The sequence below is a fragment of the Phalangium opilio genome, unplaced genomic scaffold, assembly GCF_054372755.1.
Source record: "Phalangium opilio isolate 3A_F unplaced genomic scaffold, DU_Popi_V2 ptg000002l_1, whole genome shotgun sequence".
NCBI lineage: Eukaryota > Metazoa > Arthropoda > Arachnida > Opiliones > Phalangiidae > Phalangium > Phalangium opilio.
The window spans coordinates 7,618,975-7,645,681 of record NW_028324144.1 but is presented as its reverse complement, the minus strand read 5'-3'; the positions used below and the strand labels follow the sequence as shown (position 1 = coordinate 7,645,681).

The 26,707-nt window shown below is 36.2% G+C and overlaps 4 protein-coding genes across 15 annotated transcripts; 3 read left to right on the top strand and 1 right to left on the bottom strand.

Annotated features, from left to right (window-relative positions):
• Positions 1–222: 222 nt before the first annotated feature.
• On the bottom strand, positions 223–13,271 carry LOC149718574 (apicoplast pyruvate carrier 1-like). Of its 11 annotated transcripts, none has more exons than XM_089850325.1 (14): positions 12,671–13,271; positions 12,510–12,585; positions 12,033–12,425; positions 9,984–11,895; positions 9,469–9,539; positions 9,254–9,382; positions 8,199–8,325; positions 6,222–6,367; positions 5,830–5,950; positions 4,689–4,841; positions 4,294–4,416; positions 3,235–3,456; positions 3,005–3,104; positions 223–1,965 (listed from the first exon to the last, which is right to left on the bottom strand). In XM_089850325.1, the coding sequence occupies exons 6-14, from the start codon at positions 9,379–9,381 to the stop codon at positions 1,841–1,843; spliced, it is 1,245 nt and encodes a 414-aa protein (XP_089706451.1). In that variant the 5' UTR covers position 9,382; positions 9,469–9,539; positions 9,984–11,895; positions 12,033–12,425; positions 12,510–12,585; positions 12,671–13,271; the 3' UTR covers positions 223–1,840. The 11 variants fall into 11 exon arrangements, 10 of the variants coding, with proteins under 10 accessions (XP_089706451.1, XP_089706298.1, XP_089706364.1 ...); XM_089850172.1 differs by having other exon boundaries at positions 9,254–10,663; positions 10,738–10,816; positions 10,881–11,895; XR_016371956.1 differs by having other exon boundaries at positions 223–1,506; positions 1,597–1,965; positions 9,254–11,895.
• On the top strand, positions 429–1,553 carry LOC149718575 (serpin I2-like). The gene has a single exon (XM_089860948.1). It carries the CDS (start codon positions 429–431, stop codon positions 1,551–1,553), a length of 1,125 nt encoding a protein of 374 aa, XP_089717074.1.
• A 211-nt stretch (positions 13,272–13,482) lies between the features above and the next one.
• LOC149718573 (uncharacterized) lies at positions 13,483–18,534 on the top strand. The gene is made up of 6 exons (XM_089860947.1): positions 13,483–13,552; positions 13,939–14,038; positions 15,140–15,231; positions 15,332–15,368; positions 17,371–17,550; positions 18,496–18,534. The coding sequence occupies exons 2-6, from the start codon at positions 13,997–13,999 to the stop codon at positions 18,532–18,534; spliced, it is 390 nt and encodes a 129-aa protein (XP_089717073.1). The 5' UTR covers positions 13,483–13,552; positions 13,939–13,996.
• On the top strand, positions 18,301–22,585 carry LOC149718572 (uncharacterized). 2 transcript variants are annotated; one of them, XM_089844989.1, is made up of 5 exons: positions 18,301–18,578; positions 20,235–20,443; positions 20,685–20,947; positions 21,960–22,178; positions 22,237–22,585. In XM_089844989.1, the coding sequence occupies exons 2-4, from the start codon at positions 20,333–20,335 to the stop codon at positions 22,165–22,167; spliced, it is 582 nt and encodes a 193-aa protein (XP_089701115.1). In that variant the 5' UTR covers positions 18,301–18,578; positions 20,235–20,332; the 3' UTR covers positions 22,168–22,178; positions 22,237–22,585. The 2 variants fall into 2 exon arrangements, with proteins under 2 accessions (XP_089701115.1, XP_089701274.1); XM_089845148.1 differs by lacking the exon at positions 18,301–18,578 and having other exon boundaries at positions 19,671–20,443.
• The last annotated feature ends 4,122 nt before the right edge of the window (positions 22,586–26,707 follow it).

The window sequence follows — 26,707 nt, the reverse complement described above, 5'->3', positions numbered from 1 at the left end:
CTACAATAATTTAATGACGTGTAACAAATTGGAAGTTAAAATGTGTAAGTTGCGAAGATCTTGAATTATAACATAACGAGATTAATCTGAATACAGCAATCCGCAATGAAAAAAAATCACATTCCGGTAATAAGAACGTCTATTGTGTAAGTGTTTAAAAAATATAACAGATCTAACTAAACATTCAACAATTTAATCATGTGTAACAAATCGTATGATAAATTGTGTAATTTGTGACTTTCTTTAATTGCAAGCGAGATAAATCGGATTACAGCTAGCAGTCCGCAATATTTTTTAAAAAAAAAACGCTCCAAAAAAGTAAAGAATATTAATGTTTTAGATTTATAACAGTCTGTGAAACAATATCATTGTGATCCTTCCATTTTTCAATAATTATTATAAACATGAAGCTCATAAAATTTATTCAAATGACAGTTTTAACTCTATTAACAACAACACCCAGTCTAAGCAAGGCGCAAACGAATACAGTAACCAATACCAGTAACCACCTTGCATTAAAAGTGTACAGAGAACTATCCTCACATCATGAAAATTTTATATTTTCACCATTTGGTTTAAGTACAATGTTAACCTTGGCCATGTCTGGGTCTTACGGTGAGACCAATCGGGAAATTCGTGACGTAGTAGGTTACGGTAATTTGAATTTAAAAGTAATCGAGGAGCAGTTGGAATTAATTCTATCCGAAGTAAATCCATATATGGTTACGTCGATATGGTATCGTGCAAAAGCCAAAATTTGCGATGTTTTCAGACAAAATTTAAACCGAACATTTCACGCTCAATTACGCATTTTGCGCAAAAATCGTGAAATTAATGATATTAATGAATGGTTGAAAAATGAAACGAATGGTTCAATATTACATTCAGTCGGTTGTTTACCCCAAAGACTGTCTTTAATGGTATTCAACGCGTTGTATTTTAAGAACAACTGGAAACTGAAATTCGTTTCAACTTTCAAAAGCAAATTCCTAAATGAAAAAGCTACTTATTTATTTAACTACGATATTCAAAATTACGCTTTGATCCAAAGCTTAAAATCCCAAATTTTGCGGTTACCTTATGTCGGTGACAAATTGGAACTGGTCATAGTTTTGCCCCAAATCGGTGTGAGGTTAGAACATGTCGAATCGAAACTAAACGTCGATATGTTATTTAAATATTTAAATTCTTGCCAACCTACAAGAGTTGAACTATCTTTGCTTAAATTTAGTGTGAACGTGACGCATCACTTTGAAATATTATTGCCCAATTTGGGTTTGGAAAATATCTTCAGTAATGAAGCCGATTTTAGACATATATCTCAAAATGTGAGATTAAAAATGTCGAAATTCGTACAAAAAGTTGTTTTTAACGTAAACGAATTTGGTTCCGGCGTTAATATCGATAATTACTTGATACCTGGTGGTAACTTAAGTCAAAATTTCAATGTAAAACACGCTGAGTTTAGAACAAATCGACCATTTCTCTACTTTTTAATTCACGTGCCTACAAAAACAATTATGTACATGGGTCGTCAAAAGAATGTCGGATGAAAAAGCTAATAAATAAGTAAAGAAAAATCAACAAAAGACGCACAGACAGACACGATAGTCCAGAACAGAACCTGTCCGTGGCGAATGTCACTCGTAGAGGTCCGGTCAAAGTAAAAGCAGTGCTTGTAGTACTTCCTTGTATAATAAACCTCGGCGTGAACTTAGTTCACTCGGAGAGGAAAATATTCTACTCAGTTTTTAAGTGATATCAAACAAACAGATTGATAATAAATGAGATTATTGAGAAAACATGTGCTTATTGAAGAAGTTCACAGGTTTCGTCTTTCTTAATTTTGCAGTTGACAGGTGTAGTATATTGTTTTCTTTTCGTAAGATTTAAGTTCAACATCCTCTTCTGGACCAGTTTTACCTTTCCCGGATTTGCTTGGCAAAAACATGATAAACAATAAAGCTGAAATGAAAAAATTTCGAGGCATTTTATTTATTTCGAGCCTTTTAGTTTTTTACGAATACATTAATTTTTTGGGGTTTTTTTTTGAATTTTCTTTTACCAATTATAAAACACATGAGCTTAGTGAAACCTGTATCCTCCTAGGTGAAACATCCAGGATAAATCTCCGATGATATTGTAAATCAAAATTGGTTGACATTTCGTTAATTTTAAAGTAAGCGGCTGTGTAAGCCTGCAACCAATTGCGTTATGAAATACCTTTCTGCCAAAAATTTCCATGGCAAGTTCTTGATGAGGAAAATTAAGGGCTACTTTTTAATTTTGAAAAATCTGTCTATTTTGATTTTTGAAATGTTTCAGAGGCATTTCCTATTCAGAGAGGTCTAATAATAAGTTAGTTTTCTTTTCGTTTCACTCTTAACACTGGGCTGATTTTTTTAAAATAAAGTAGTTACAAGCATTGGGGAAAAATATACTTTGGTGACTCAATTGTTCTATAAAATAAGTCTCACGGTCTACAGTCAGGAAGTTACAATTTCGGAATTCTTTTTAAAGCAATATATCAAATGGAGGGGATAATACTACTGTTTAGGCCTACAAAAGAAACGAAATGGCTTTACTAGAAAGGTGATATCTGAAAAATTTACACCGCCAGCAATACCTTAGCCAAATGTTGAAGAAAACCATTTGTTTTTTCAATAATTTAAGATTTATTTTCACATAGAATTACATAACTAACTAACGTCGTAATTCTTATATTCTCTATATGCTCTTTCAAAGTGTTATACTTTCACCAAATTCTCTCTGGTTTCATTTTATATTGTTAAAAATTACACCGTAGGGTGCTCAAAATGGAACGTTTTGTGTATTAGGCTCGAAATAATACGTCATTGCTTATGCGTAATCTTAAATCCTTATATTGACTGAAACATTAAAGGGAATGGCCGGGCAAATACAACACTGATTAGGCTCCACCAGTTGTGTGTTTTATAATGCGAAACGTGTAAGCCCTTCCTAAGTTCTAGTATCTATACGTTACCTGATAGGCATAAACCAAACTGCAGTAGGAACATGAATTTCCACTTCAAAAATTCTTGCAGAGGCTGAACAATTGCGATTGATATTAAGCTTGCAATTAGCTATAAGAATTTAAATAAACTTTAGCATGTACCGCTATTGAATTTTTTCATAGAAATCATGATTTTGAAATAAAAGTAACCCCTAAATTTTAGGGGGTGGGGTAACTTAATTTAAATATTAAACATTTACTTGAGAACTGCACACGAGTCCGATAAGTTTTCCCGAGTGATTCGATCCGTACATTTGTACAACACATATTGGTGCGACGCTGTAGATACTGGTAGCTGCTGAAAGGGCTATAAAGCCAAGCACTGACAAGGCAATTGTGAAAGAGAGAGGTGGTAGGAATGAGGAAAAATAAAGAAGTTCCATGCTACCGCCTAAACACAGAGACGTGACACCCAGGCCGACCTATTTAAAATGGATAATATTATTTTTATAAACGGAAATAGTCTTATGGTGAAATTACTTGTTGCAATGATTACTTTTGAACCCAACACCTTCGAAATAAGGGTTTTTCATAACTAAGGCAGTAATGGAACTCCTATTTTAAAATATAGGCTTAGCAAAGATCTGTGCGACCATAAGTGGAAAATTAATTACAAGTTGGACCAGCTAATTACCCTTGTGTTATCGGCAATATGCTTATTGAAGATTTTGTACTTGTAGAAAATGTGCTGACAACCTGTGATTGGCGCATTTCTTGCGAAGGAGCGAAATTCTTGGCCTACAGGCAAGAAATTTGTACCTTTGCGAGGTGAGGACGCAACGTAGCGAAAACCCAATGCGCGATCTTGCAAACAAGCAAAACGAAGATGCGAAAGCGCTAAATGTGTCAGTCTGGACAGGCCTTAACTCAACTTAGCCTGCTACAAAAATTACATCTAACTCAACGTAGCCTGTTACAAAAATGACATCAAACTCAACGTAGCCTGTTACAAAAATGACATCTAAATGGGAATAGCCAAATCGCATTCAAAAGTGCTTGCGCATTCGACGTATGCTCTGTTGCGTGTTAGCAGATGTACATATAATACTTCTGTTCTATTATCCCCTTCCGCTGTTACTGAACGCGTTCAACTGTGCAGCGAAAAAGGAATATTATACTAAAGCAAAGTAACGTATGGGTCGCCAGCATAAACATTATAGTAACTTTATAAATAAGATATGAACGACCTATGTCCCGGAACAAAAAACTTTAGGGACAGTTTTTATGACTCACTAGCTGTAACATTAAAATTTACGTACCTTATACTGCACTTTGTCAAACAATATCCCTGAAGCAATTTTTCCGAAGCAAACTCCAGTTGATGCAAATGTTACAGCGTAGGTGACTTTATCATCATCTTTGATAACATAAAGCCCATAGGACTGGGTTACAAAAAATAATAAATATACTCAATTATTAAAGTAGTACTAAGAAGTTGACTAGACGTTGCCCGTTAGACCGTCACGACGTGTAAGAATTACTCTTCAACCCTCAATTTAATTCACCAAAATTCAATGTTTCATTATGCCCTCCATCTTTTAAAATGGCAGCCAAAATTAATAAAAATGTCCTGACAGGCTGACGGACAATACCGGATCCGATTGTTTAAGAAAAAACCGTAAAAAGTTGATATAAATGATGGGCGTAGACATACCTTCAAAAACGAAAAAATATACAATGTTGGTATCATGAGTAGGAAAACTATAAACCACAAAATGTAGAATTCTTTTTTCTTTAGGTAGAAAATCAAAGGTTCAACCTCAGTTTGACCAGTTGCTGATTTTGATGAATCTTCAACCTGAAGTTCCTGAAACAAAAGAATACTAATTTATTATTTTATTTTTAATTTCTTTTGATTATATATTGAAGGAAGGAGCACGATCTTAAAAACGTTTCAGCTGAAAATTCTTAAAATATTTTCTTACAGGTATTTTTATCTTTCAGGTTGAACATCATTGAATACAGATGCATTGTTTGTGTGAATGAAACTTCAGTGTTAAAAAAAATTGGGAGGACGAAAACTGGTTATCCGACAATTGGGAGTCTGATCATTTTGAAGATTGCAAATTTAATGACAATTGAAATTTGACAACCAAGAGTTATGAGAATTTAAATTTGGTTAAGTCATAATGTCAGGCTTGGATTATTTCTAGTTAGCTTGTTGAAATTTTGTTTATCAAAGGAATTTTTTTGTGTAAATATTTCCCAAGATAAACATTGCGTTAAAACTTCTGATGGTCGTACTAGTTTAAACTGTCAGCAAAATGTATATCGCATTGTGGTCAGATTCTTCTAAACGTTTTATATAGACTTTTACTTTCTATAAAATATAATCATCCAATGGACGCTAAGAATTTTTTTTTTTACTTTCTTCAGTCTGTTACAATGGCCCCAAATTGTCATTCACCCAATTTTATATTCTTACAATTTTCGTTCACTCAAATTTGAGTCCTACCAATTGCTGCACACCTGATTTTAAATTTTCCCAATAGTCGGAAACCCAATAGTCCCACCCAAACGTATTTCACCCAGTTGTCATAGATCCATAAAATTCGATTGCTTAAGTTTAATTTTTAGATTGTAAGGATTACGGATTTCAACACAGAGAGGGTTATGGGCTTCTGCTAATATGCCTTTACCCAGAAGATCAATTATGTAAATGGCTATTTTTGAATCTGCTACTTAATTACAAGGTTTAGGCTTCCAAGTGTTGATATATGAACTAGCTACTTCATTAATACGACGTTTCTATAGAGCTTAAGACTTCAAATTACGAATAATTTAAATTTTCTTGCCTTCGAAGGTGTTTCTTGAAATAGTAGGCAAGATCCTAATATATTTAAAGCGAAAACGCCGATTGCGGTTTTCCAAAACAGGCCCGGTACCCGATTCAAAAGATCTTCGTTGGTAAAATACCTAAGGAATTTTAAAACAATTGCACTTAATCAGTTGAAGGGTTAATTAACTCTATGAATTGATTTGACACTTTCATCGCAAAATACACGTAAAATCAACTATTCATCAAAGGATGGCAAGCAATAAGGAAGCAATTAATAATCAACTTAATTTCAGAGACTTAAAAACTCTAATTTCAATCAGTTTCTATCCTAAAATAATAGTGGATTTTCTGAACTCAACTCCTCTTTTAGTTGACTATCTAATTTAATGTGAGATTATTTAAACAAACCCTTCATTATCAGTGTCTGTCCCGTTAAGCTGAAAATTTTCGGAGTTAACGATGAACTTGTGAAGTTGCGTCCACACAAGTGTACCAATACCGGCACCAGATCCTACGATTCCAGTCATAGTGGCGACGTACTTCTCCGGAAACCACTGTAATGACAATTTTATTATTAATATAATCATATGTAAAATAATTCCTTTAAAATTGCAAATTTCCACTGCTTTCATTTAGCCATTTCTCACCCAGGGATCAGCAACAAATCATTAAAAAAAATTAAACAGGTCTGTGCTTAAAATACAAGTTGGGGAGACCAAAAATTACCTCTTCGTGTCGAGATAAAGTCTATCTACCTACTTATTTACCTGAATATGCAACTGTTGCTATTTTATGATAAGCAATTGCATGTGTTAAATTTGAAATAATGAATTATTCAAGCGTTATTATGAATTATATTGGGTAGTCGATTGGCCTGTAAGCACTACCCTCTCGTTACACTTCACCAATGGTCTTAGTCATCCAGTTAAGTCAGAAGTGGATCATATTACAGCTCCCTAGAAGTACAGGACGATATAACATCGCCGTGCATCAGCATTGCCTCCTAGCACTGAAGAGAAAAGGGTATATGCGAAACGCAGCGGCGAATTTGTGAACTAAACCAGAGGAATGATTTTGGCGCGAAAGTAATTTTTAATAAGCGGGCGAAGCAAACGGAAGTAAGTGGTAGGCTAGTAGCCAATGAGGAAAGGTTTGGGAGAAAAGAGCGCGGAAGGAAACAAGTTGTTCCATACAAAGTGTTGGGTTGTGAATATAATAGTAGAAGTCCACTTTATTTTTCCGATTTTAAAAAATAATTGGCGGTCTATAGGTATTTTTAAACGCTTGTGTTGAAAAGGAAATTAATATGAATTCAAATTATCAAAATAGCCTTCATCATGCTAGAATATTTTTAATGTATCCCAAGTACAGCACTGAGCTAAGCTTCCACCGATCGATTTAAAGGTTTTTAGCGGGGATAGTTGGACCGATTTATTACTAATTAAAGGTTATGTGCGTCGACATAGAAATTTGATTTCCTTTTTTAAGTGTGACAAATTTTTTCAATGCTTTAACGTTTTCCGTTTGCGAAAGATGCTGGTCAATATTTTTCAGTTTTACAAAACGTTTTTTTAGTTGCTTACGGTTAAGTGCTTTTAATATAACATAGCTCGTGTTCAGATGTCTCTTTAATGTGGGCATGCAACAATTGCAATTAGTTACATTGATCCTAACATAAGCCATTCTAAATCAAAATTATAACGCGATAATAAGCTTCACACTAATCACGACACTGACGGCGGTCTGACAGCCGTTATCATCAACCGGAACTTCCGTAGGTTAACCTAACTCAAGATCCGGGTTAATGGGAAAACTATACTTGTAAAACTGAGCTATAGATGGCGGGCTTGGATGTCTTGGAAGAAAACGCTGTTTACAAAAGCATAACCTACGTCCAGTACTTATAGGGAGCTGTAATATGATTCACTTATGGTTAAGTTAATATTTAAAAAGTTGCAAAATTTCAGATTTGGGTAAATTTCTCCTTTTTTAGCTCGTTCTTGAATTTACGCCTTCAAATTTTGTATCTTTTAATCAAATTGTCAAGTATCAATTCTCTGTCGTGAACGGTTTTTGAGTCATTGAAAATTTTCCAAGAACAAAAATCAACGGAAAAAGATTTTTCAAAAAGAGTACATACAACATGTACGGTGCAATTGCTTTTCCAACGTTTAAGGTATGTTTTTCTAACGAGGTTACACCACATTTCCAGACACTTTGAAATCCCAACAAGCTTAACTTTCGTTTGCTTTGATGAAGCAAGTAAAATTCTAATTTACTGATTTGAATTATCAGTATGATAACATATTTCTGGGTGTAATATGATATTGTAATAAATAAAAATCGTCGTTACTTTCGATTAACTATGCAATAAGATATTCTTACCAAGGACGCCACAACTACGGCTGGCATGAATAGAAGTCCACCACCAAACCATGTGAAGAAAGCGAAAGTAGCTAAAAAACTGCTGTAACTGATGTTTATCGTGTACACCGAGATTATTTGACAGAAACTATCATAAAAGTAAAGTTGAAAAAATCAGTTAAATAACCAACACTTGTGGATTTTCATTTGAAAACGTGAACAGCATGCGAGCTGAATAAACTAATTACACTATGAGCAGTTGCAATGATTGGCGGCATGAGTTTTACGCTTCTATGGAGTTAACGTGTAAACTAAACTACGTTGGACGTGTGGGAGAACGTTTTGTAATTTAATATTAAAATAAAATGCCTGGTGTTTAAAATTCAAAACATGTCAAGATATAAACAGTAAGCGTAAAACTCATGCCGCCAAACATTGCAACTGCTCATGCGCGGCCATAGTGTAATTAGTTTATTCAGATCGGACAATGTTAGGGAGTAGGTCGAGGGGTCGGTCATTCATGAAATCCCGTACGCTACGCGTGAAATCCAACTTAAGAAATCCGAAATCAATGCTGATTTTGAAATCAAATAAAAAATCCGAAATCAGCAGCGAAATCACAAAACCAGTGAAGAAATCATAAAATCAGTAAACAAATCACAAAATAATGAAAGAAATCACGAAATTAGAAACAAAATCTGTAAAGAAATCGTGAAATCCACTACACAAAATCCAAACAAATCGCAAAATCCGACGAAATCACTGGGAAAATCTCAAAATCCGAGGAAATCACGCGAAAAACCTTTAAATCCAACGAAATCAAGGCAAATATCGCAAAATCCGTCGAAATCACGGTAAAAATAGCAAAATCCGACGGAATCACGGGAAAAATCTCAAACTTCGATGAAATCCATTGGATTTTATCGAATTCTGAAATCAAACAAAATCCGACGAAATCAAATAAAATCCGACGAAATCAATGAAATCCTAAGAAATCAAATTGGATTTCGAAATCCCGTACACTTTTTCCAAAACGTCCGACCCCTCGGAGTAGATTGAAAGTAAAAACACTTAACCTAAAAATGATGGCACCCAGTATTGCCGGCAAACGAAGAGAGTATTTGTCCGTTAAGTAACCAGCAAGGAAGGAGACGGTGGTAGTACCGGCTTCGACCAAGCTAAGAATCCATATCATGTCGTGCATTCTAATATCGGGATCGACTCGATTACGCAAATAAGAATAAACATAAGGTATTAAGCCATTAACGGAACCAAAGGTCCCTAGACTGACGCAAATTAAGAAACCACCGAAAATCGCCGCGTACGCTTTCCACTTTTGCTTTGCTTCGACGAGGAACATATCTAGTCGTAACAGGATTATAGAAGTTGTAAAAATGAACACATCCTACAAATGTGTAAGAGTATAATCAAGAGGTAAATGTTTTTCTAGTTTAAAACATCAATACCACCCTCATTTTTCAAAAGTGAACTTTTCCGAAGCTGGTGGAAAATGACTGCTCAATTTCAAACTATTTATTAACGACAACATATCGTAAACGATGAGTTATCATTTTTTTCAGATGTGTTTAAAATTCCTTATGATATTTATTTAAATTTTAAATGTTAATTTTTAGACCATGGCTTATAGCTAAATTGATGTTTTTTATTGTTTGATTATTAAATTCAGCCCAGTGAAACTAAATAAGAGACTCTTTCACCCAGTTTTTGTCATTTTAATGGAATTATATATAGTGTCTGGCAATAAAATAAGATTTACTCTTACTGCTAATTGATCTTAATTTTTACCCTTCCGAGTGACGATATTATTCCAAATATTGTTGAAATAAATTGACGCCTTTTCCAAATTGGACTGGTGTCCATGTGTGATGGACAAAAGACCAGATGATGGTGGTGCTTAGAAGCCAGTAAGTAGAGACTGGTGCCCATGTGCGATGGACAAAAGACCAGAAGATGGTGGTGTTAGCGAGACAATGGAATAATAGCCAATGAAAGAAGAGTATAAATTTCAAATTTCCGGGATACTGAGAACACATTTGCTCCTATTAGTAAACTGCGAAAGCGGGCCCCTGGGGTGTAACAACAGACAGACGTACACGTCGAAATTAGAACCTCTCCGTGACATACGTCACTCGGAGAGGTAATAAGTACAATCAGAAGTCCATTAAATTAGCGGGGTTTGGGACTCCCCTCTCTTGTGTAGCAGTACTGAAGAAGGGCGACACATTCGCCACTTCCCGATAATTTTTCTCAGATCTCCGGTTTAGGTGCGACTCGTACGCCAAAATTTGCCCTATTGAGAGAGAAAAAACTATTGGCTGAAAATTAACACTATTTCTCTAAAGGGACCGAAAAAGCCCCCTTCCACTGTAAAACCGAGGCCTCTTTAGCCTAGAATCAGGAGAAGGGATGGGGGTGTGAATTAGGAACAGTCAAGGTCATTCAGTTTTCTATGACTCTTCACGAACCTATTGAAAAAAAAAACTATTTAACGACAGTGGCCGTTCCTGTTTTTATTTTTTTTATAAAGCAAACAATCTACCCTTTCCAGCGTTCATGGGCTGAAGAAGTCACGCCTCACTCACGTCAAGAAAGACTTCCTAGAGAGGAGCTCGAGATTTCTAACAAAGTTAGGAAAGGGGAAAAATTTAACCCCCTATCCATGGAGTTAGAAGGAGTTCTTACCCCAGCAGAGACGTACGCTATACCAGCTATTGTAATTGTTTACTTCCTTGGCTAATTTAATGGACTTCTGGTACAATACCGCATGATTACCAATTTCTTTGTTAATCTTATTTAAAGGATAAAAATTATTTCTTTCGTGAATATATCATCTTTGAAAAAATGTTTAACAATTAATTTTTTCGATATTTTTTTACTGTTTGTATTGACTTTAATATTAAAACATTAATAAAAATGAACGACCTTATTCAAGAAACCAACAGTATTATAATTTTCCATGTTTAATTTCAAAAGGTGTTTTAAAAGTGTTATTTTACACCGAATTTACACCATAATTTGGCCACATAACCTCAAGATAATAAAATTGTGGTGTTTCAACGGTGTAAAGAAAGTGTATTCTAAATTTACACCCTTGTAACACATTTTTAACACTTCGATTTCTTAGAATGTACAGTACTCCTTCCCATGTTGCCTGTTGCGGTTGTTTACATTAACTATCCTAAAATCAATAGTAACAATATAGAACAAGACTTTCTGGGTTTTAGGCGTTACGTGTAAACAACACGAAATTATAACAGCTTGCTTCATATCCCAGAAACGGTTTACAGCTCGGCACGCGAATGGTTCATTATTGTGGCAGTCAAAGTGGGGTTAGTATGGTTAAGTAAGCATTGTGAATTGGATTTTGTTAGTATGGTTAAGTAAGCATTGTGAATTGGATTTTGTTAGTATGGTTAAGTAAGCATTGTGAATTGGATTTTGTTAGTATGGTTAATTAAGCATTGTGAATTAGATTTTTTTAATATGGCCAACTAAGCTTGGTGAATTAAATTTCAGTAATAAGATTGAGCATGATAAATTTGATTTGGTAGTAAGATAGCAATGGCTTTCATAAATATGGCTAATTCATACCAACGTTAAAGTGTAATGTCAGGTGCACACGATTGTACCTTTGACTGCACCAACTGTTGTCAAGGTTCGAATCGAAATGGTGGATAACTTTGAGAACTCTTGTTGCCTAAATGGAGTTATTGGAAATCCATGATTACTTTTTTGTGACGCTCGACAGTCGGGCAAATATTTTTGAATTAAAAACAAACTTAGATTAAAAATATTGGACGTGCAAGGTTTAATAAGGTAAAAAGGGTTTCCTACTTGAAAATATTTATCTTTCTAAAACACAATTCAACAGTGAAGAAGAAACAAAACGCTTGGGTAGCTTTATCATTAAATGGCGAGTTTTATTGAAATCGTTAAGTATCTGCTCCTGTGTGCACCGATTACGTTGAGCGACTGGCCTGTATAGGGAGGTATTATCACACTTATCTCGGTCTGTCTTCCCAAATTGTATAATAATAAGGTTATCTGAATATTTCACTTCCAAGTAATGTGTTTAAAATTGAAATTTGTCAGGTTTTCCAATTTTAAAATAATGGTATAATCCAACCTCAGATGGGGTGCAAATTCTCGTAGTAAACCTTTTACGTTTTATAGGAACCTCTATATTCCTTCCCATGTTGCCTGTTGCGGTTGTTTATAATTACTATCCTAAAATCAATAGTAACAATATAGAACTGGGTTTTAGGCGTTACGTGAAAACACGAAATTATAACAACTAAACTTGCTTCATACCTTAGAAACGGTTTTCTACCCGGCACGCGAGTGGTTCATTATTGTGGCAGCCAAAGTGGAGTTAGTAACGAATTTCCTATCGATTAACGGTCAGAAGTTAAATTACCGATTATAACCGATTAAACGGATCGTTATCGACTAACGGTTAGAAATTAATTTACCCATTTTTATCGATTTAGTGGTTTGATGTGAATTTGCCTATTATCAAGATATTTTACCAATTTATCGTTGGTTGATTATGTAAAAATCGGTCCATAATCGGTTTTCATTTAGAAATAAAGTCGGTTATCTCGCCGAATTTACATAATTGGTTAAAATCGGTCAGATGGTTAGAGCATTGGGACGATGAACATGATAGTATAACTGTCGCTCAGAGCAGATAGTTGCGGTTAGATACTTCTTTTGAAGTAAGGGCTAGTTTAAATTATTTTAGAATATTAGCAGTGTCGTCCTTTGTTTCTTTGCGCAGAGTATAATTCCTCAGAAATGGAGGCGACTCCCTTCTCTCTCTAAGTCTTTAACTTTTTGTACTAAGCCTTTGCATTTGCATAGACATGATTTGTTCAAATTATCCCTACAAGTTTTACATAGAAAGAATATCTTCGCTTCTGAGCAGGCTAGGAAATAAGACAGGTTTACAGGTCAAAAACCAGTTTATTAATAGCTTGGACCACTTTTTTTATTCAAAACGTGAGGGTCACTGGTCCCAATGACTAGTTTATTAATTGCAAATCTATAGGAGAACAAGGGTGGGGACCAGTCTGGAGACTAGGGGGTCACTGGTCCCAAGGACTAGTTTAAAAATTATGCTTATTTCCCAGCCTGCTTCTGAGGCCTAATTTCAACCGTTGCCTACGCTATATCAAGGCCCGAATACAGTACGCAATTTACATTGAAAAATTGGCAATTTAATTCGCCGTTTTTTCCCACCAGGAACGCTTTTATCTGGACCTGTGTGACGTCATATTTTTTGAAATACTTAGTTTCCCGCGCTAGAAAAGGCGAGTAAAGGGACGAGTCACGATAAAGGACGTTCTTTTAAGGTATAATGTTATGTTAACTGAACTTTTCCTTTAATAGCGTTTTCCTTTGGTTCCTCGCGGAGCGCTCCCATGGAGGAATAAAACTAGGAGATCCTATTCTTCAAAAACAGTCTTTAACGAAGCTGGAAACTACTACTACCATTTTTATTGCTCCTTGGGAGCGCTCCGCGAGTACCCAAAGGAAAACGCTATAAGCGCGAGCATCAGGATTATTTGAAAACATATAGCATAACATATGCAATAAGAAAAGTAATTTTTAAAGAGAACAATTTGTATTATTATTTATTTTCACCTTGTGATTACTGTAAATCGCCTTTGGGCTCCTTTGCTTATCCCTTGATATCCAATATGCATTTTGTAATTAAACCATGTTTATTTTGACTAAGCATCGAAGAAAGGCCAATTATTCCATTGCACAAACTATCGGTGTTTATAACGAACAGTATGGACTTGAAAAATGTAACGATTCTTGTGAGTGCCTGGGAGGTAATAAACATTTTTATACTCTCGAATTCGAACTATTATTTTCCTGTTTTTAGCCAGACCAGAGGTATGATGAGACTAGAAGTACTGAGCTAACCAAATTCTTCACTTGGCGAAAGTGAATATTCTTGATAACACACCAACGGTTGGCCCTCTGGTAGCGGTTTCAGAATTTTCCCTCCAAAACGTGAGACGCTCGTGGCGGTAGACGGCCGAACTAGATTCAAGCACCCGCGTCCGTGTTCCGCGGCTTTAGGTTGAGGGGAAGGGGGTAGGAAATGTTTTTGGAACTCGACCAATTTTTTCTCTCTAGTGTAGGCGCGATGGAAGCGGTATAAAATCCTCAAATTTGTTCACTAGTGCCAGGATCTACTACCAATGCTAGAGCTCTTTACTTCTAGTCTCACCTTACTTCTGGTTAGACGTTACTACTCTGTAGCACACTACAAATAGAACCAAAATGTTTCCCAGAACGTATTTAGATTAGGCCTAGTCATTGCACGTGAATCTAAACTTACACGAAAAAATATAGTGTTTCTTCAGAGTGAAAATTGTGTGATTTTTAAATACACCTAACCCCTAAACTCTCACGTGAATAGCAAGAACAGTGTTATAATGGTGTTTAAAAGGTGCCATCGAAGTCAAACTTAGTTAATTATACAAAATGAAGTTTTGCTATGCAGTCCTTAAAAAACTGCAATTATACACAATCCTTGGCAAAACAAGGACACTTATTCAAACCCACAAAGGGTCAGCAATTATAAATTATTATATGTATTGCAAAACATATAGATCATGTTTGCATAAGTACGCTTGTGGTTGGCGCGCACCCAGCTCTTTGGCCATAAGGAATGGCGCCACCGTCGCGGTGGGCGGGTAAGCATTAGGCTAACCAACAGTTTGACCCCCCCCCCTTCACCCCAACAGCTCCGGCCAGCCCCTTTAAAACGATCTTACTCCCAGTCTTGATGGACTCAAGCTCACTTATTGCTATGATTTTAAATTTTAAAGTAGTCAGTTTCTTTATATAACTATACCACAATGATATTATTTAGACGTCGCAAACATTGTAATATATGCCATCTCATTTTTTCTGTTTTACAGGGTCATCTAAAAAACGGCAAATTCACTTACCCGACTTGGCCTGTAGAATATTCCTTACCTTACGATTTTTTATTTTCTTACCCAAAAGACAAGTAAGTTAAACAAAGTTGAACAAAATATCGTTGTCGTAGTATTCCAATTCGCACTTTCAAAATGCCTACATTTAATATTATGAAATATGTTCTTCCTCAGAGTCAATGTTATAGTTTGGGACGAAAAACTAAATAAGGTAATTAACAGTAAAGCCTTGGGTACTTAAGAAGAGAAACCTCTCTGTGAAGCCAGTTTAGTTCTCCGGTTGTAGAGTAATTAAATAAGTATATAGTATACACGTAATGTATGTGGTAAATCGGTTCTTAAGGTGGAGACAGCCTAAGAAGCTGCGTTTGTGAATTATTTCCCTCCTCTTGTGGGGATAGGTTTATTCCTAGAAGAAAAAGGATATAGGTATAATGACAAAAAGTACACTTCGTTGAAACTTGCTGCGCCGTGTAATAAATAGTTTTCACACATGGAGAATTCATACCATTTACACTAACAGACCGGGCTACCTGGAGGACAAAAAGCTGACTGCTTTTGTCCTGTTGACCTCCTGGTGTAAATGGTATGAATCCTCCATGTGTGAAAACTATCTCAGCGAGAAAAACCCTCCTTAATCCCAGAATAGCGTCGTATGATTACTATCCCGACCGTGGCACTGGGAACAAACCGTGAATAGGATCCTAAAGTAGCAGATCACTGCCTTCTCTAATACTAGGCCATGCAACACGAATAAAAGGGGGTGGCAGTTAGGATTTCACAAATGGCGCTAGATGTCGTTTTCTGAGGTTTTAAACTGGCGGCAAATTAAATAAGGGGAAATTATTGAAAGCTTGCAAAACAACGGTTAAAGTAAAGGTATTGAGGATAATATAGCAGCTGACTTAAATAAAAAGACACATTAAAATTCAAACGAAAAGTTTATTTTTAACTTTTTTAAACATAAAAAGGCATTTATCACAGTGTAGGCGAAATGTATTTACATAGATTTTCATGAGAGAGGTTTGGTCTTGAACCTTTTGTACGATTCTTTGCGATCTGTTAAATCATTCGCGTAGTTGTCTAACCATGGTCTTATAAACTTTGTTAACAGTAGTTTTATTAATGCCAAATATGTATCACAGTCACATTTTAAAGCCTTCGCAAAATATGGTTAAATGAAATGTACAAGTATCACCAATGAACAACGTTTCGAAATGAAGTGCATTGCTTCCTTTACAAAATCTGCAACATCAATTAAATTGTTCGTCAAATAATTGCTGGAATACCTATATCTCCATCGATCTATCAAATGTGTTAAACTCAAAAGTGTTTGCGTTGGATCTAGGTTGATCTATTCATTGTAGTTGGGCTTCAGATTTTACTGAATTTGACGAAAAATACAATCATACATACCGAGTATCATTTAGGCGACGAACTGCACCCATAGACCGCCACAGCGTGGAAAATAAGGCGGTGGCACAGGGCAAATGACCAGTTTAAAAATCAAATCGGAGGGGTTCAGTGGTCCTCGGGACCACTAAGATAATTCAAGGGTAACTAGAGTCCAGACATTAACTCCAATAGTTTAATTATCCACTTCTCTAGTTTAGCAGACGACGTGCCCTGGTCAATGGTCATGGTGACATAGACCAGGTTATTTACTTCAGTTTAAAAAAATCCTTATTTCCCACCCTGGTCCCCCATAAGCGAAAGACGTGACATCATGCGAGACTGCGCCTCAGAAAAGATCCATCTAACGGTTACTAAGCGCAATTCAAAATGTCAAATAAAAAATGCTTCTTTGTACATTTCAAGGCCTAATATTAGAAAAGGCAGTGATCAGATGCTAGCTCTAGTACCAAAAATTAAGGTTTGGATCGCCAGCATAATGTACTACTTTCTATAAACCTATGACGTCAAGCAGCTCTTCCCTGATTGTTTAATTCGTGTAGCGACATGAGAGAAGGGTAGTTTGCATCCCAGTTTACATGTCTTTTACAGCCAATGGCAGGGAATTGTTAATGAAGTGTACTTTCTGATTCTATATCTATGTACTTTTGCTTAGAATATATATGGTGTAGCTCGCACAGGCTCAACAAGGTAGCGATTTTATACTTATATTCATTCCGAAATTTACACAAAATCTCTCAGAGGTTTCACCAGTAGCTAATAAAATAAAGTAATCATAATTTGAACTTTCTAATTCTTAGAAATATGATATACGATTTTGGAGCTTAGGTTTGACATTTGACGTATTTCAATACTTTCAAAATACATTTAACGAAACGTTCTCCAGCGAAATCAACTATTTTGAACAAAAAATCCTCAGCAAATTCTGCGAAAAAAATTTCGCCTCGTTCTATACACTGTTCAACGTTTTCACCATCAGGGTAACTATTTAAATATTGACCTAGAGCAACCCTTGTGCGAGTTAAATGGCAAAGAAAAAGCTCTTCACCTGTTCAATTTCCTAGGTTTTTGCCTTTCGTTCCTCCCCAGAATATGCAAGAATGAAATGAGAAGCTGAAACTTGTTCATCTAAAATGACCACTCTTGCTTACCCCGTTGCCAGTTCAGCTCATAATCTAAATTATTATATAGAGAATTCCACCGTTTCTTCTTTCGTTTCACCTTTCTCCTGACTTACCCAAAATATATCGCAATGCACTGCTTCTACGTGCGCGATAGAAACGTTTCATGAAACATTTGCCCAATTCCTCAGGCAGCAACAAAGTTGAATTTTAATTTTATAGCCGTTATTTTTGAAGTACTCTATCACTCGTTAGAGATGTAACACCAACCTTGATCCAAGGTTTGATGCACGTTGACATACGTCATTAGTTAGTGATATTTCTACAGTTGAGCCTTTAATTTTTAATAAGGGGAGGAGCTACGGGGACGTGACGTCAATATTGTTAGTCTAAATTGTATGGCCTGCGCTGACGACTTCCAATATGGTCACCAAAACCGAGGTAAAAGATAAGAGGGTGTGACGTCACGAGAAAGTTCGTGGTAGCAGACCATGCCTGCCGAGGAAATAATGTTGGAGGATCCCGGCTAAGCTGCTAACCCTTTGAAAGTAGACCTGAAAAGTTGCTATGGCTGTAGCACACCATCCGTTAGGTCAAGGATCTCCCATAACATAAGTTCTTACGAAAAATGCTACATCTAATCTAGAAATTATTATTATACAAGTGGGCATTATGATCTTTAGAGGGGAAAATATTCCGCTTCTTTGAATTAAAATTCGTAGTTTTAAACTCGTCTTCAACGGAATTTTTTTTTCAGCTTTGGTTCCTTATTGTTTGCACGTTCATTTTACTTCGATTTAAAAGAATTATCAAGTTGATAGTTCCGAAAAGGAGGTTCTGTAGATTTCAATTGTTCATCGTCGAATTATTTCCACTGCTCTATAAAGGTAAGACATTCAATTACTTTCCGTTACATTCTCGAAAGAAATTAATTGACGAATTATTTAATTTTCGAATATTTACTTGGATAATCAAAAAATTTAATAATTTGTAATTGTCAAAAATTTCTCCATTAGTTAAAAATATATGAAATGAAAAACTCACATCATAAAACCAGGGTTGGCACGTTTTCGCCAGTGGTGGAAAAAAAACGCGGTTTTACCTGGAAAAAACCGGGTGGTTTTTTCCAGGTAAAAACCGCGCGGCAAATACCTTTTTGCCACGGTTTCTTCCACTTTATGTGGAAATAACGAACTAAATTTTAAAAATAAAAAAAAAATCGGATTTGAAATGAAAATAAAACGTTCAAAATTTTGCCATAAACATGAATTAGGTTACATTCTCTGTATAAATATGGAGGAAAAAACCGCGTGACAATTTTGGCAAAGAACGTTTTGGCCTGTTATACAAATAATTGAAAAACCAGTTCTTATATTTCGATCAACACAATTTTTTGCAACTCGCTAATTTTCAGTTTAGCACTCGTAGAGAGTTTGTAACAATGAAACATTTCCTAGTTTGATTTTCACCTCAATATATGGTTCACTTCGAATTTTCGAAACAGGTTAAAGCTAGAAACTGCTTCAAAATTATAGATTAGCTATCAAATGCGAGGCAACCAGGATTATTCGAATGTGAGAAAAATTTCACAAGATTTAATTTTAAAGTGGATTCAGCTCGAACGTTTAAAACAAAATAAATGTTGTAAAACTGATTAAGATTGAGACATATTAGCAGTTGGAAGACCTATAATAACACGAATGACAAATACAAAGCCAAAGTTAGTATTTCTAATTGTCATTTTAATCGGGAAAAGGTTTTTGCCACTTTTTGCCGGTTTTTTCCACTTTTTGCCACGTGTCCCGGCAAAAACCAGTTTTTGCCAACCCTGCATAAAACTTATTTTGATGAAATCAGTATTAGAGTTCGAATATTTCCCTCATCATTTAATCGTTAGTTTCTTATCTAAAATATTGGTTCGAGGAACAAAATTATTGTTCTTGAATAATTGATCACCACTATAGTCTGTCAAACGAAAGAAGAGCCCTGAGAAATTTGTCCAAATTGGTGTCGCCACCATCGACCCCATAGTACTTTATCAACTTGTTTTGTTTTGTCAATAGTCGTCTGTAATATAGTCTGCTATATACAGATACTTTAACTTATGTCATTAAAATATATTGCAATGCTAGTTCAACAAAGATAAAACTGGTGTCATGTCGTTAATTTTGTTTTATATTCTTTAATACTCGATGATCGTAAAAAACCATGAAACATAAACGTATTAAACATATATTGCAAAATGTATTGGTTCTATTGCGATTAAGCCTATCTGTTTATAGCAGACTATATTACAGACGACTATTGACAAAACAAAACAAGTTGATAAAGTACTATGGGGTCGATGGTGGCGACACCAATTTGGACAAATTTCCCAGGGCTCTTCTTTCGTTTGACAGACTATAGCTTGCAGTCTATTTCTTAGATAGCTTAAAATTCTAATTGCTGTTAAGCCTATTTTAGCAAGTACCCTTTTACTAAACAATATTGATTTTATAGTTTAATTTGATAGATGTTAATGCCAAGGGTTTGATTTTTCACAGCCTTTCAAAGTAAACTGGCTTCTTATTTTTTAACCGGCGTGAATTTTGTGGGACTCTTCCTTTTATTGGAAATTTACAAAGCTTCGCTTTCCACAAAAATGACGATAAAAGTTGAATGCAATATTGACACTTTAAATGATATGATGAAACAGCCGAAAGTACCAATTGCAATTCATCTGGAATCATGGGAATTAGCATACTTCTTGAAGGTTTGTAATCATTTTTATAACCTAAAGCGCTTCGACATATAACAAGTTGGTAAACCGAAATTTTACCTCTCCGAGTCGAGACGAAGACTATCTACCTACATATTAAACTGAATATTCAACTAATGCTACTTATTTATGAGTATAACTGCATGTATTAAGAGCTCTATTAACAACATATAAACTTTTGTTTGACCCATCCCCCTTTTATTCAGAAATCACTGGAAAAACATTTTTTTTTCAGAATGAAGGACAATGCGTTCTAAAAGAATACGAAAGGAGGCTTCTTTTATTGGGCATTGAAAAAAATAAAGGTGAAGAATCGTTTTTGAAAGCCCCTCAAGCTGTTTACCTTGCCGGCTATGAGAAATTGGAACACTTTTGCACCTGGGTGTATAAAGCAAATGACAGGCTGTATTACGGAAAAGAAAATTTCCACACAAGTTTCGCTGCTCATCGTTTATCAAAAGACGCCTTGCCAATCGTTAAGAAACTGATAAATAGAAGGTTTGTCCTTAGATAAATTTACCGATAGATCTAGAGCTTCTAATGTGGAATTAAAGTTTCTACCCTAAGGTTAATAGGTTACTTAAAGAAAATAAGGTATTGGCTTACAGTATCGCATGATATGCTTAGTTGTATATCATTCACTTCGCAAGGTGTGATTATGAAAGAAAAGCCTCTTTCTATGTCATAATGTTTTGTTTGTGTCTACCACGGACACTCGCAAAAGGGTCTGGCTTGAAATTGCTTAAGACAAGATCACTCCCAATTCGTTTTGGAAAGATAGAAATTAGAATTTTGCGGTGTCTTCTTTGGTTTATGTGACGATTCTCAATTTTGCTAACCGTACCGTAGTGCCAGCTCGAACAGAGAAAGAGAATTCTAGAACCATACCTCGACAACTTTACCTCACACTAATTCCAACTACAGGATGTTATATGTATAAGTTTTGCACTAGGGGGTAAAATAATCTTTCACGAACTAGAAACTCTAGAAAATCTCTTGGCTCCAACGATTTCAGCTCAAAAGTTCAAGTTATTTTCCAGTCCTACAACTTTGCAGTTCATAAAAGCTATCTTTGAAATTTCATGGACGTTATACATATAGAATTAAATTTAGCCATTCCTTTAGTTGACACCAAAATATTGCATGCCTAAAGTAATAAGGCTTAAATTGTTATTTCATTATATATAATAAACTATCAGGGATAGATTTAATTTTAGACGTAGGAATGGAGAAGGTTTAGTATTTACTTCAGTCCGACTCATAGCCCAGTATATAGCCCCTCTCTCCAACACATAACGATAATTTTAAATTATCTCATTGGCTCACTTAAAGGGACGGCGAAAAACACGTAATTCCTTTTTACATCCGTCGCTATGACCCGCCTCTTCTTATATATCAATCGGTACCGTGGAAGGGGGTCCGGGACTTTGACGCTCGCCCGGATTACTCTGTTCTCCATTCCTGCTTCTAAAATTAAATCTATCCCTGAAACTATACTCTTAATTTCCAGGATTCGGGCTTTTTGGGAAACTGGCCATCGTCTCCGGGTGTTAAAATTGATAAGCAGAAAAGGATGCTCGAGGTTCATGACAGACGAACAATTATTGACATACGAAGCCCTGACAGTATTTGACTTAAAAGTAGTCTTCTTGCTCTACGCGTTCTTCTGTGCCGGCGCTATTGCTTTCTTTTGCTTTTCATTGTTGAAATTTTTCTAACTAAGAAAAAGGTGAATTAAAATTGAAAATGAACATTTTATAATTTCTCATGTTGACATATTTTTACAGAAAAGATCCTTCGTCCTTAGAGAAAAGTTAACGAGTAGACTGGGCCGTCGCTCCTACGAATCTCGTCTAGGTCACCGGTTCAAATTTGTAAAACAGTAAAATTAATCTAATCCGATGTTTATAACCACACATCGACGCAGCCTAAAACCACAATGGACGTGCGTAATAAACATTGACGTATGTAGTTAGAACGAAGGGAAGATAAAATTATATTACCGGTAGGATAATTGAAGACCACCTAGCACCCACTGCTATTTTAAAGAACCTTCGGAGTTGTTCAAATCGACTAATTTCAACAACCACATATAAAAAATCTAAATCACATCTTAAACAACTCTTGCACGTTATTGGTTGTAAAAGACTTACCCCAACAAAAACATCTCTGTAAAAATATGCCAAGTTGTTTGGCCGTAAAAAGAAGTGAGATCTAAAATACGGCCAAGTTATTATCTCCAGGTGAACCAACATCTTATTCGACTTTAAACTTCTCAAGAATGTTTTTCTGACTTGGCCATTAGCATTTCAAAGATTCGTTGAATTCCAGATATGGATCGAAATTAAAATATTAAATCAAATTGGTTAAATATTCTTGAATAGCCTCTGTGGTTAAACTTGTAACTTCCGTTCTTCACCTTCACGGGCGGAAAGAAGAAGGATGCAAGTTTGAAATGCTAATAGCCAAGTCAGAAAAACATTCTTGAAAAGTTTTAAGTCGAATGAAATGTTGGTTCACCTGGAGATAATAACTTGGCCGTATTTTAGATCTCACTTCTTTTTACGGCCAACTTCTATTTACGGCCAAACAACTTGGCATATTTTTACAGAGATGTTTTTGTTGGGATTTCACTCCTTTTTGTACGTGGATGTTCTTGTAGATTTATAATCTTCAGAAACACTGTTTCAGCCATCGCTGAAAGAAAGACTTGTAAAATTAGCAACATGAAAAGGGTCAACATTATGTTGAAACAGTACCTTAACTTTCTGTATCCATTTCAACCGCAATGATATGAAGGTGTGATCAAAAATACCTGATCTTTAAAAATCCAATTCAAGTGCATTGAGCCAATGTAGTATGAAAGCGCGAAATTATTTTTAAAAGATTTAAAATATTTTTTAATCGACTTTTACCACATTACCACATTTATCACAGTTGTTAACCGGATTTCTATTCGAAGAACACAATATTGTGGCAAGTAACACTTTTAATCAACAGAATAGATTTAAGAAAAACTAAATGAATCAAAATACGCTTAGAACCATTTCAGACGAAATGAAAAGGAAATGAGTAAAAAGTTTATTTACTAAATCATTAAGTGAAAAACATAAATTTTACAATACGAAAGAATCATGTTAGTAAAAAATATTAATATTAAAAGACGAAAAAATTAAATTATAATGTCCTATTACGAGGGGATCTAAATTATAAAACCCCCATTTCAGGGGCTAACAGGGGAAAATTCCCGCTTTTGGGACTTCTATGCCAAATTTTATCATTCCCGCAACACCGGAAGTGCCCTAGAGGTTTAGATGATGACTCTAATTCTAAACCCCCATTTCAGGGGCTAAAAAGGGAAAACTCCCGCTTTTGGGACTTTTCCCTTTGCTTGTATGCTTAGTGGTACAAGTATGCGAAATTTCATCATTCTAGCACCACCGGAAATGCCCTAGAGGTTTTGATGATGTGTCAGTCAGTCAGTCAGTCTCATAATGTGTCATTTTCACATAGGATTATCACAGAAACCAAATGAGTTAGAAAGCTGGAAGTTGGAGGACTTCCTAGGATTAGCACTGTGCCCTTGAGGTGTAAATATGAGTGGTGTACTATTCCCCAGTACCGAGTTACGAGGGGGTGAAAATGAGGCTGAAATGTTTCGGGTAAAGGATTGCTGGTAGTGCACGACAACTTGGCGGGTGCACTGCCGTGCACCCAGATTTCCAATACCCGTACCGCGTTCGTAGTTTACAGAAAGATATATTGGCGGGGCTTCGAAAATCGGCACGGTCGCTTCATTGTTAGTCTCAATGCTCGGTTTTCAGTTCGCTAGAACCATTTTCGCTGGAAGTCGGCCTTTAAACTTCTACACAACGATACCCTAGTCCGAACCTTTTAAAGTATGAAGCTACGATACGTGGAAGCCTAGTTAGGGTCGCTAGAAAATTTGAAACCTTAAATAAGCCTTCATTTCATGATTAAATGATAATGTCATTGTGTTTCCGCCTTTTCTATATTGCGATGCTTAATTACACTCAAGTGCTGGCTCTTTCTCTCCTTAAATAGCCATAAGTTAACTGACGAAAACGGTCGATATAAAGCAGACAGTGGTATTCTGGCTAGATTTCCCCTTTTAAGTTGATTGCTATGTAGCCCACTTAAATTTTTCTTGTGAATAATATATAAACCTTGAGTTCATTGATTGCTATATAGCCCATTCGCATTCCCCTCTGAATAATATAGGCCTAAATCTTGAGTTCATTTATATATATTAATCATGGGTCTACAAGGGACACCTAAAAGTACATGTTTTGACATCTGATTCTTGAGATTGAAGTTTGAACGGCAACAGAATAAAATTGCATCCTGAAAAAACCGTTATATATTTTTTCGTTAAAATCGGGATCGTCAGGCACTTCTAGATTACAAAAACATACTGGTTTGTATTTCCTTTGCATAAGCGTTGGTTAGTTTAAGGAAAAGTACTGTCAATATAACATTATACCTTAAAAAAAATGGCCTTTTTCTAAATATAAAGGAAAGTTATTAAAAAAATGAATTATCTCTTGGTACAAAATTAGCGTTTAATTAGTCTTAATATATAGGACTACTGCGCCGCCATTATTTTAGTGGCGTCTGCTAAACCGAACCTACCTTACCCTTACCTCTCTCGGCCTGTGAGAATTGCGTAACCAATAGCGTAGGGGTAATATTTTCGGTGTAGCAAACGCCACTAAAACTAAGGCGGCCCAGTAGTCCTCGTTTTTAAGACTAATTAAATGCTTATTATTTTGTAATAAAAGATTTTTTTCTATTTTTCCTTTAATATTCAGAAATAAAGACGTTTTTTAAAGGTATAATGTTATGTTATATATACTTTAAGCACGAGCGTCGGGATTACTTGAAAACATATAGCCTAGCAGGCTAGCATATGCAATAAGAAAAGTAATTTTAAAGAGAACTTTTTGTATTTAGTAATTTTCATCGTTCATTTATCTTGTGATTACTGTAAATCGCATTTGGGCTCGTTTATGTATCCCTTGGTATCCAATATACATTTTGCAATTAAACCATGCTTATTTTGACTAAGCTTTGAAAGACTGGTCAATTATTCCATTGCACGAAAGAGCAATTTTTGTCCCGCTCGAGAAATCACCTGATATTCAGAAACAAACGCTGTTTTTTTAACGGACAGTATGGACTTGAAAAATGTAACGATTCTTGTGAGTGCCTGGGAGGTATTATTATTATTGTTGATGAGGAGGGTACGCGCCCTAGCACCGATGCCAAAGGCATATTGTGCATCCTCGTAATCAGGCCTTGAATAGGCCTGTAGCTGCAGCGTAGCTAAGAATTCGCTCCACCGTGAGAGAGGAGACCCTCGAGGGTTCCAGGGTGTGTGAATCAAAATATTCTAATCTAAGCGAGGCGAAGTAGTCGCACTCGCAAAGTACGTGGGCGGATGTTTCTTCCATCTCCTGACACGACCTACAGAGAGGGTCGTCGGCAAAACCCATCAGATGGAGGTGCCTATTAAGCCGGCAATGCCCGGTCAAAAGACCGGTGGCCAGCCTAATATCCCATCTGCCGAGCGAAATTAGGTCCCTAGCACGAGACCTGCAGGGACCATCGACAAACAACTTTGTCTGTCTCTGGCCCTCCATGCTGTGCCAGAGCTGATTTTGTATGACAGTCAACCTGTCATGCAGACACCGTTTGACGTGCCTGTAGGGGATGGGGACGGCCGGCTCCGGCCCCAAGAGCTTGGCCTCCGCACCCCTTTTCGCAAATCTATCGGCTTGCTCATTGCCATAATATCCGCTATGCCCTGGCACCCAGTACAGCAGAACCCTGTTGCAGGATGCCAGTCGCGCTAGCAGGTCGAGGCAGCTACGCACCAGTTGAGAAGAAATCTGACACTGGTTCAGAGCGTTCAGGGCAGCCTGACTGTCAGAATAAATTCTCACAGTCCGTCCGGTATACCCTTTGTTAATACAGTAATCTGCGCAATAACAGATCGCGGCAATTTCAGCCTGGAACACACTAGCGAAGGTGCCCAGGCAAGCAGAAAAGCCGACCCTTGTGGTTTGACAGTAATAGCCGGCGCCAGCGCCGGAATCAGTCTTGGAGCCATCGGTGAACCAAATGGTTTCACCCCCAGTGCCAAGAGGCAGCAGGTTAGTCCACTCTGCCCGACTGGGGAAGTGGATACTGAATGGCTTAGTGAAATCAAAACTGGTGACGGTTTTGTCAGAGCAC

Excerpts from the sequence above, each read along its gene's own strand:
- LOC149718573 (XM_089860947.1), top strand. The coding sequence starts at position 13,997 with ATGGACTTGAAAAATGTAACGATTCTTGTGAGTGCCTGGGAG. Across the intron at positions 15,232-15,331 it reads TTTTCTTACCCAAAAGACAA|AGTCAATGTTATAGTTTGGG; the intron begins GTAAGTTAAACA and ends GTTCTTCCTCAG. Across the intron at positions 15,369-17,370 it reads GGGACGAAAAACTAAATAAG|AAATATGATATACGATTTTG; the intron begins GTAATTAACAGT and ends TCTAATTCTTAG.
- LOC149718574 (XM_089850040.1), bottom strand. The coding sequence starts at position 9,537 with ATGTTCCTCGTCGAAGCAAAGCAAAAGTGGAAAGCGTACGCGGCGATT. Across the intron at positions 8,326-9,253 it reads CTGGGTGCCATCATTTTTAG|TTTCTGTCAAATAATCTCGG; the intron begins GTTAAGTGTTTT and ends CTTTTATGATAG. Across the intron at positions 3,457-4,293 it reads TTGACAAAGTGCAGTATAAG|GTCGGCCTGGGTGTCACGTC; the intron begins GTACGTAAATTT and ends CATTTTAAATAG.
- LOC149718575 (XM_089860948.1), top strand. The coding sequence starts at position 429 with ATGACAGTTTTAACTCTATTAACAACAACACCCAGTCTAAGCAAGGCG.
- LOC149718572 (XM_089844989.1), top strand. The coding sequence starts at position 20,333 with ATGACGATAAAAGTTGAATGCAATATTGACACTTTAAATGATATGATG. Across the intron at positions 20,444-20,684 it reads AATTAGCATACTTCTTGAAG|AATGAAGGACAATGCGTTCT; the intron begins GTTTGTAATCAT and ends TTTTTTTTTCAG. Across the intron at positions 20,948-21,959 it reads AAGAAACTGATAAATAGAAG|GATTCGGGCTTTTTGGGAAA; the intron begins GTTTGTCCTTAG and ends CTTAATTTCCAG.